At 28.4% G+C, this 10,357-nt stretch overlaps 2 protein-coding genes across 2 annotated transcripts in view; both read left to right on the plus strand.

Annotated features, from left to right (window-relative positions):
• Positions 1 to 3,013: 3,013 nt before the first annotated feature.
• LOC105627304 (N-alpha-acetyltransferase 35, NatC auxiliary subunit) lies at positions 3,014 to 8,433 on the plus strand. Its single transcript, XM_012208591.1, has 10 exons — positions 3,014 to 3,072; positions 3,255 to 3,316; positions 4,946 to 5,481; positions 5,644 to 5,836; positions 6,032 to 6,213; positions 6,283 to 6,615; positions 6,801 to 7,190; positions 7,270 to 7,443; positions 7,731 to 7,847; positions 7,935 to 8,433. The coding sequence occupies exons 1-10, from the start codon at positions 3,014 to 3,016 to the stop codon at positions 8,073 to 8,075; spliced, it is 2,187 nt and encodes a 728-aa protein (XP_012063981.1). The 3' UTR covers positions 8,076 to 8,433.
• A 963-nt stretch (positions 8,434 to 9,396) lies between these two features.
• Positions 9,397 to 10,357, plus strand: part of LOC105627389 (IQ and ubiquitin-like domain-containing protein) — a 6,287-nt gene continuing 5,326 nt past the window's right edge. The window contains exon 1 of the mRNA XM_012208670.1: positions 9,397 to 9,614. Coding sequence (XP_012064060.1) covers positions 9,397 to 9,614 — 218 coding nt within the window. The remainder of the gene's footprint in view (positions 9,615 to 10,357) is intronic.

The following is a 10,357-nucleotide window of genomic DNA, read 5'->3' on the forward strand; positions in this document are numbered from 1 at the left end:
TTCTTTTGTAAAAATATTGAGCGAGACTATTTGATGAAATGTTAGCGTTGAATGTTAATTCTTTTTTCAATCATCACTAGATTATAAATCCATTAATATTCATTTTCGAAATACAAGTTATTACTCACAAATTGATAAAAAATTAGAAAACATATTAAAATTAAAAACATATTAAAATTTATAAAGTTATTTATTAGAATTTGTATATATCGTAAAAATTAGGAAAATAATTAATTAATTATAACCTTGTTAGTCTATTTTTTATTCGTTATTATTATGCAAAAGTTTTAATTAGACTTTGCTTATAACTGAACACTTGGTCTTAAAATGCTCTTCGATGATCTTGATTAATTCATTCCAGTTAATCTCTCTAATTAATCCCTCAAGGTGTTAAATCAATAACTATGACAACAGAATAATGATAATATATAATATATAATTTAATATATAAGAATATATAATTAATATATAATATAAACAAAATATATGTATAATAATAAATGAAAAATGGACTAAATAAGATTATAATTAATTAAATTTGTTTTAAACTTTTATATACAATATACAAATTAATATAGATATTTTAATAAAATTTTTATGTTCTTTGATTTAACTTAATCCACTCTTTAATTAGTGCGTTGAACTTTCTTTTTTCATATACACACATAATGTGTGTATATGTAATGGAAAGGCAAAAAAATCTGACACGTGCTAATTCAAGTACATAGAAATGGTAGAGTCATGCTTAACTGATGCAATCCTGACATTAAATGATGATATTTGTCAGTGAATGTACAGTTTTTAAATCCAGGTTTAAAATTTTTTATCAGCGATAATCAGAGTTATTAGTCTCCAGCTGCTATTCTTAAAAAAAATCCATAACGCCAGGAAAACCAACTGGAAGGTTGGCAAGAAAATATCAAAAGTAGAAAATTGCTTGATAAATATTTTTTTTTCGGAGCACTCTATGCACGTCAAATGCGCTTCAGATTAAAGACGACCTCTCGGGAAAAGTGGTCTCCGGTTTCAGCTCGATTGAGACCGTGCGAAAAGGCCACGAGAAAGCTATTAATCGCCCTCGACTCGATCGGGATCGTATAAATCGAACGTATCGCAAAGGAGAACTCGAGCTGAAGACCTGCCAAGGTCTTGGTGACGCAGAACAGAGCAGTCAGCAGAGTAGAACAGAGCCGGGTCGGACCGGGTCTGAGACACGCGCGAGCGCGCGCGCGCGCGCGCTGGTCGAAAATAATACCCACCCTCCGGCGACGAGATGTATCGCCGTGTCGCGATCCAACATCCTCCGCCGTGTGTCGCGAGGAGTGTAGATTCGTTGTCAATCTACGGTAGCATGCACTTTTGCGTGTTTCGATGAGACGAGACGGTGAGCAACCGGAGCCGTGGAACGAAACGAAACGAAACGAAACGAAATGAGACGAGATGGGACGAAACTAGGCGAGATGAAGCGAAGCGAGGCGAAACGCGCAATAAAGTCCGTACTACGTAACAACACCGGCTTCAAACGCTTCTCGCGCGATCACTGCGATCGCGGACAATTTAAGTCGCACTCTCTATCTCTCTCTCTTTCTCTTCTTTTTTCTCTTCCAGTGATACTGATAAGCGCAACGACACTCGACACACACCGCGACGTATGTGACGTATATGTACACTGTTTTTTTAACGTCGCGAAACGACAAACGACTCCGACTGAGACGACAACGTATCACGCACTATCGCTAGATTCCCCCAGATTCTCCGGCCACCCTGCTTACTCTCCTTCCTCTCCCCTCAATCTTCAAGTCGTTGAGTGAGCTCTCGGATGTGCGACGAATGTGAACGAAGGACTCCGATTCCGAGCGCATTTCGTATTTCAAGGACGAAAAGCAACGCAGTTGTTAAGGTACAGTCACAATAGAAGGAATAAGGAATTAGAAATAAGGAATAATGATTTCAATCTATCAGATATCGGATACACCGGAATACGGTTTTTGATAGGTTGGAATCTTTATTCCTTATTCCTTCTATTGTGGCCGCACCAATATTTATGCGACAAACGATTAGGAGTTTAGTGATAAATGATAAGTTTCTAGCGATTCGTCAGTTGGTATTTTGCACGCAAGGCGGGAAAGATGCATCGCAAGATTTTAGAGGAATTTTGATTTAAAGCCAGTATTTACATACTGTTCTTGTTTTAAAACTTTCTTAAATGATGTTTTGTGATGCTAATACAGTTCTCGATTGGCTTATAACATCTTATATTAAGATTGTATTTAAGACTCAAATATAAAAATCTACTCAATACGGACTTTAAACTACAAGTGTAAATAAAAAATAAAAAATTTAATTTATGAAAATACAATACTAGATTGAAACTAGATTGAAAACTAATTTACACATGACAAATTAATTTAGATTTATATTAATTTTTGTTATGTAACTTTATTAAAATTAGTTTAGACTTTCGGCATAAATAAAGTCTATTTTTAGGATTTCAACTAAACATCGATTATTTAATTAATGACTAATTTATTTTATTAACACGAATATTTATTATTTCATTAATACAGAATTATCAGCTTTCTTTTTGGTAACTTGATAAATGAGAAAAAAGATTGGATTAGATTGGAATTAATTATATAGTCAAAAATTTTACTTTAAACAATTCTGTCAGTTAATGTCCGTTTCGTCCAATGATATAGATTAATCTTGACTTACTTTTTATTTGTTTTAATTCTTAAAAAAGAGTAGAAAAAGGTGAAGAGTAAGTTAAGAGTAAGTTAAAGTTACTGAGAAATTAATCTATGTTGTTAATCTTAATAAAAACGGGTTTTAATTAATTATAATTTAACCGAAGATTAAATTTAGTCAAGATTTTTAAAGCTGGGTAAGATTCGCGCGATACTCACTGCAATGCTTTTCAGGGATTTTTGACACGACAACTGAGAGTGGCATTCCTGCGACGAGATGACAGAACTGAACACTGAACTTACTGAACAGAACATCGTCCACAATAATGGCGACTATGGTGGAGGATCAGAATTCAGTTGATATCAACGAAGATAAAGATTTACCGTAAGTTTCGATATAGATAAATTGTAGCAATAAGTCTCGTTCGCGAGTTGCCGACAAATAATGAACACGATGATCTGTCGTGCCGTTACGGCACTCGATAGTGATTTAACCTAATTGTGCCATCCACTCGCATAACGTAGGGCGGTATTTTTTAACTGCCGCATCCTGCTTTTATCTTGTAGATTTGACCCGATCGTGCATAACTGGGTGGACATAACTCAAGAGTTTTTCGAGGCGATTACAGGTACTTAACTACCAAATCGTTACTTTGTCCCGAACCGGTCGTTTACCTGTCCTGCGTTCTCTCCTTTCCTCTATTAATTTTGCTATGGCCTTGTGCTATGAATATTGAATCTATTTGTTTTTGGCTAGGCCGCTTTATGTTTTTCATATTTGAATAATTATTTGAAATAAGATGGAGAAAAAAGAAACGGAAATAAGTAAAACGATGAAATTAATGAGTAAGAAAGAAACTAAAAAAAAGGAACAGATGTTAACCGCTCTTTAATATTATAATATAAATTTCCATTATTATTATTTGTTATATTAAAATATAAATATTAAAATATAAATTTCCATTATTATTATTTATTGTTTTTATTTTTTATGTTTAATTATGAAATTATCAATATAATGCTTAAATTTTGATTCTATCTCGTTATTAAATTAATATTTAATTATTTTTTTTATGTTTAACATAGAATTAAAAAATAAAGTATATTATTTGAAAGAAAAACTTATTTTGATTATAATATATATATATATATATATATATATTTCAACAGTCAGTAAATTCTTTGTGAATTATATTTTTGATTATTATGACCTTTATTAATGTAATTTTCATCAATCTAAATTATGTTACTTTGCCATATTAAACATTCATGTGATTTATATCTATTTTTTTATTTTAATGAAATTTAGAAAGTAAATCTAAACATATAAGTTATTATAAATGTAAAAGAATTAGACTTTCTTTTATTTATTTCTTTCTATTCTGTTTACATTCCTTAAATTTATTGGAATCTATTTGATATAAATATTGACATAAATATATATAATTAATATAAGCAAAAAGTACAAAACATATTACATGTAAAATCTATAATAAATATGTGTATAAGTTATAATGTGTAATGGTATATATATTACATATACTGTAGCAATACATGTACTGTGTAGTGTAATAGTAATGTGTATGTTAAATATTATACAATATTAAATCAGTAGCATAAATTATTATATTAGGATGTGCTCCTTGAAAGATTACATAAAAGCTATTATATATATATATTGGAGATTGCGAAACCTTTTTACTTTTAATTTGCATTAATGAATAATTATGTATAAAAACTACATGTATTAAAATAGAAAAAATTATAAAATATATACGTACACTTATAAATTATAATAATTAATTTTTGAAATTAATTATCCTTATATAATATTATTCTTATATTATTCTTTACATGAATCATGAAAAAATTAATGATTTGTGTCAAATTTCTATCGAAGAAAAGAGATTGGGAGCAAAAGAAAAATTTGTGTATCATTAGATTATAGAATATATACTGTAAAAAATAATTCAAGGGTTCTTACTGTAAGTAAGTAAAATATAGACTAATCTACATTTTATAAAAATGGAGAAAGTTAAAATCAATTAATTTCTAAAGTTAAAATCGTGAGAAAAATATATTTATTCTCTGTTTTTATAAAATGTGGGTTAGTCCACTATCGCAGTGCTTTAATTATTATATAAGTGATTTTTAAGATTTAATTATTATGAACCTTTTTTAATTTCTACAAATAATAATAATAATGTTTTACATTTTTGGTTTGAAGGCCAATATATTTTTCTGCATTCTGCATTTAGAGTTGGAACTGGGAGAACTGTTACATGATGAGTTGTTTGGATTATTTGAAGCCATGTCTGCTATCGAGATGATGGATCCAAAAATGGATGCTGGTATGTTGTGCAATCGAGGGAACAACAAGCCTTGCACTTTTACCCAGGCGGTCGATTCAGGCGCAATCAAATTGGACAGCTTTACATCTGCCGAAATTATAGGAATAATAGATTCTACATACGCGTGTATAGTATCTTGGTTGGAAGGTCATAGTCTTGCACAAACCGTTTTCACGAACTTGTATTTGCATCAGCCTGAGCAAATACTAGATAAACCTTTAAAGACCTTCTGTTATGCAGTGTATAAGATAATAGATATAATCAAGGATTGCATCAATAAAGCTTTGGTATTTGAAGAGGAGGATTTTCAGAGCGTTACATATGGCTATAGATTACAGCAAGATATTACGGAACAAAAAACAATATCGATGTTGCGGGAAGTTGAAGAAGAACTTCATCGAAAAAGTCGAATAAAACTCGTCGATGTTGAATCTGAGAAAGAGGTAAATCTCTTTGCAGATTTTCTTTTTTCTGTTGTTTAGATCATAATTTAGATCTTAAAATTATATCTTATTCTATAATTTTAATATTTTTGTGCCTATTCTATATATAATATTAATTTATTATATTTATTTTAATCATTTGTTACTAATATTGATTTATAGTATAACGATGGAATAGCACTTTATGCGAGGATCCGATTTACGAAAATGTTCTATCAAGTGTTAACATTGATGGGCCGGAAGCAGCAATTGCAACAGAATTTAAATGATTGCCAGAGATTGTTATCGAATTGTTCTGATATGCTTAATATTATGATTTCAACAGTAGTTCGCGGAGAAAAGGCTGATGAAATTTGTAAGTATACATAGACATATTATTACATAAACATATTCTTCATTATATAAATTTTTTTAAAATTTGGAATTAGTTATTTATTTTCTTTATAAAAGAATGAATATTTACGTAATGTTTTCTTATATAAAAAGCAATGTTATTTATGTAAGAAATTATTATGATTATATATTATATTAATTATTTATGATTTTATAGCTAATCATCCAAATATCATGGGATTTGATCCGATGGTAAACCAAAGACTGCTGCCACCGACGTTTCCTCGATACACCAAAATTAAGCCAAGAATAGATGCTTTAGAATATTTAGTCGAATTGATAAATAGATTCAAAATGGTTACTAAAATCACAAATCATATTGGATTTCACGCGGCCTTGGTAATTAGTGATGCATTAACATTTCTTTATTAGTGGATTATATATAAAAATAAACAAATTTCTTTTTAGGACTTTTTTTTAGAATTTTCGCGTCATAGTCCGTGCATATTGTCCAGATCTATGTTACAAATTGTTTACTTGCCTACTACTAATCGCGTATTCGGTGTACACAATTTTGCCGACGTATTGAGAGATGCGGCACGAAATTTTATTGCGCCACCCGTGTTGCTATCAAAAAGTACATTGCTTCAGAATCACCAAGCTAAGGAATACGTCGATAGCTTTCTATCACATTGTGTTAGCTTATTTGGGAACCTGTTGCAGCTTAGTGGACATAATAGGGCAAGACAAAGAGATAAATTGGCGCATTTATTAGAAGATTTTGCGACATTACAAGATGAAGTAAGAATTTTTCGTAGAATTTTAGTTACTTTCTACATTAAAAAAAAACACATTTATCTATTACATGTATTTATTTTTTAATTCTATTTAAAGTTTTCTAGAATATTAGAGAAAGTGTTAACTCATTTTTATTAAACCATACGTTTTAACATAAAAAATTTAAGGCTGAAAAATGCATGTTTTAGGCAGAGAGAGTTGATGGCTATTTACACACTCTATCTTTAAAAAGTGATACGCCGAGGCCTCATTTGGCCTGCTTTGGTACCTGGATTTTATATCACACACTGCGTGTTATGGTCATGTATTTGTTAAGTGGTTTCGAACTTGAGTTATATTCGGTTCACGAATACCATTATATCTTTTGGTATTTGTATGAATTTCTGTATGGCTGGCTCGTATCTGCAATTACACGAGCTGATACGTTTTTAATGGAACAGGATTCACATAATGATACTCATAAGGGTAGAAGTAAAAAGAGCTCTAAGAATAAAAAGAAGAAATCGACACCAAGACCATACAATTTGGAGATATTAATGTATCAGGCTTTGCAAAATATATGTGGCGGATATTATAAAGTAAATTATATTTTTAAAAATAATGTGCAAATAAAGAAGAATATATAGTTTTTGCATAATAAGTTCTAAAAAATTTCAGGCTCTAGTCGGTTTTCGCATGGATGAAAAAATACCGCTTCCAGAGATACAATTTGATTCCGAGCGAGTGAGGTATGAACATAGATTATTGCCATTTTCGTCTTTATTAACGCCACCACCTGTTCACTATCAAGAATTTCTAGATATGACAAATGCTCAAATGCATAAAAGAAATGTAAGTTTAATACTTAAGTTTTACATTTAAATTATAATAAAATCATAACAAATAGAAATTGCACTATAAATGTTTTTAATGTTGGCTAAATTAAAATTATAATTTATAACTTTTAGGCTAATATTACATTTATCATACGACAAATATTTTAAGCGTGATATATAGGATGGAGAGATTTGAGAACCTCTCTACAGTCAATTAACACGTTTGAAAAATTTATTGTATGACAAATGTAATATTAGCCTAAAAGTTATAAATTATAATTTTAATTAGCTTTATTCTTGTAGGAAAAAGTTACCAGTGAAATGCAATATGTTGCCGGTTGTCGACATTTTCATCAGGCTAGAAATATGTTGGAACGTGCATTGTTGCTTTATCCATCAAATAGTTTAATAGAAAATGAAGTGAGTTCATAAAAACATTAGTTTATATCTATATAAATTATTTTAGGATATTATTTTTACCATTAAATTATTATTTTTGTTTTGCAGATAAATAACCTATTGAAAGTAGCAAAGACAAATTTTGTAGTGCTGAAGTTATTAGCTGACGGACACAAAAAAGATTCGAAGGAGCCACCGGTTTTCGACTTTTCTTGTCATCGGCATTTTCCTTTGATTAAAATTACTTAAATCACATGTGTCAAATTTTGTCACAATATAAGAACTATTTATTTTAGTTTCACTAAAATATGAAAAAGTATCTTTAATTTGATATGTTTCATTTTCTTTTTTAATGATCTTTTTGTTTCATACATTTCTTTCCATTATTTGAATATAATTGTAAATCTTAAATGCATTTGATATTGTTTACTGTAATTTTGTTGTTGGAAGGAAAGTTTGTACACAAGTTTTTATTTTATATGAAATCGAATATTAATTAAAAAAAACTATATAAATAAATATTATAAATGTATTAGTCTTGAGAATTATAAATTGAATTGTAAATGTAAATATGTTCTGCAATATAGAAAGTGGTAAAGATCTCTAATATAGATTGGTTTTCTCATATCCTTTTAATGATATTTAATACCTTTGAATTTTATTTTTATAATATAAATATTATATTGAACGCAAATCCAATTTCTCAAAATTTTTTTACTACGATGTTTAAAAAATTGATATAGAAAATATCTACTCTATCTTTTTTAATCAATATAATTATCGTACAAGTGTATAAAAACAAAAGTGTTAAGGGTTAAGAGCGCAAACAGCAAGTTGATCTATGCTAATATTTTTAATTTTATATACAAATGTCACATACGTTTCGATACCAATACATTTAAATCATTATCATCATTATCATGTTAATACTTAAAACATAATGTTAAAAGAACATTTCTAATGTATATAATCGTATATAATAAACGATGTGAGAGGTAAATTATACAGACGTTAGGATATTATATCCAATTGTAATATAAAAGTAAAGAATTTAAAATATAGGATTTAAAAACGTTTTTTTAGCATTATATTTTAAGTATTAACATTGATAATGACCTAAATGTATTGGTTGAAATGTATGTGACATTTGTATATAAAACTAAAAACATTAGCATAGATCAGCTTACTGTTTGCGCTCTTAATCTTTGACATTTTTATAATTGTATCTATTTTTTATTTTTGCTGACATTGTAATTCAATGGTATCATGTAAACACTTTTTAAAAAATTAAATCAATAAAGAGCTATATAGAAAGAGAATGTATAATTATTTTTTATTTTTTTATAACTAATATAATGTTATTAATGCATTCCTTTTATATATTAACTTAATGTATATTAATGAAAGGAAAAATATGCTTGAAGTTAAATAGTGTACATGCGAAATCGTAATCTGAAAAAGTTTATCTAGAAAAAATCGGAACTATTATGATGCCAAGTATGTTTATATAATTTTATTATCGATATAAATAAAAGAAAAATCGAGTTTTAGTAACCTCTATATCTTTAAGATGACTTTGCCGATTGAAAAACAAAAGATTTTGAAGCCTTATTTGGGTGGGTGGCAACATAAAATTACCGGAGTAAAATATGTAAATGCGGCTTCTCAAACCGGACCTTTGTCAAAGCGAGATCCACAAAAGAATACATACTGCAAAGCGGTACAATGTGTGCAAACGAATGACGGAGCAACACAATCACTGCGTCATCATGCGACACAAATGTGGCGGTACTAAATAAATTTATATGACATCCAATCTCTTCAAAGCACATCGCATCTAATTACATAATTTATGGAGATATATTAAATAATTTTAATATAAAATAATTTTATAATAATAATAAAATTATTTTCTCTTATATGGATATTGTTACATTTGTAATAATATGTAATTAGTTACAAATTATTGTAGTGATTAAGCAGAAAATATTAAAAATTTTAATATTAATTTTAATATTAATTGAAATAAAGAATTTTTATATTAACATAGGAATAAAATTTCATTTTTACTTAATCTATAATTGATATTATATAACTATTATATCTTAATTTGTATATTTTTTTAATTTAGCATTTCTTATATTAGTTTTATTATATATTAATTTGCAATTATATAATAATTCTGTAAGAAATAAGTAAATTAAAATGAATATCTGAATATACTTACTGTAAGAGAAAAATATAATAGTAGCAACTATATAAGTATACAACTGTACAAAGATGGATACAACTTTTTTCACTACTGATTCAAAGAATCAACTCTGAATTAGTTTTTAAATGATTGAAGCATATATATCTGAGCGATTTGATAACGATTTCAATAAGGATTTTATTCTTTACTTCAATTTTTCCTTGAGCGTCATTATTATGATAATTTTTGGTTTCTACGAAGAAAAATTTAATACATAAGAAAATGTAGAAAACGACTTTCAAACGGTTGACGAAAAAATAAAAAGTTGTACTTATCTTTT

This window comes from Atta cephalotes (genome assembly GCF_000143395.1).
Source record: "Atta cephalotes unplaced genomic scaffold scaffold00008, whole genome shotgun sequence".
In the NCBI taxonomy this organism is placed as follows: domain Eukaryota; kingdom Metazoa; phylum Arthropoda; class Insecta; order Hymenoptera; family Formicidae; genus Atta; species Atta cephalotes.

What these genes read in the sequence shown, in the direction of transcription:
- LOC105627304 (XM_012208591.1), top strand. Translation starts at nt 3,014, where the DNA reads ATGGCGACTATGGTGGAGGATCAGAATTCAGTTGATATCAACGAAGAT. An exon ending in TATGTGGCGGATATTATAAA is followed by an intron (nt 7,191 to 7,269) that starts GTAAATTATATT and finishes AAAAAATTTCAG; the next exon opens with GCTCTAGTCGGTTTTCGCAT. An exon ending in ATAGTTTAATAGAAAATGAA is followed by an intron (nt 7,848 to 7,934) that starts GTGAGTTCATAA and finishes TTTGTTTTGCAG; the next exon opens with ATAAATAACCTATTGAAAGT.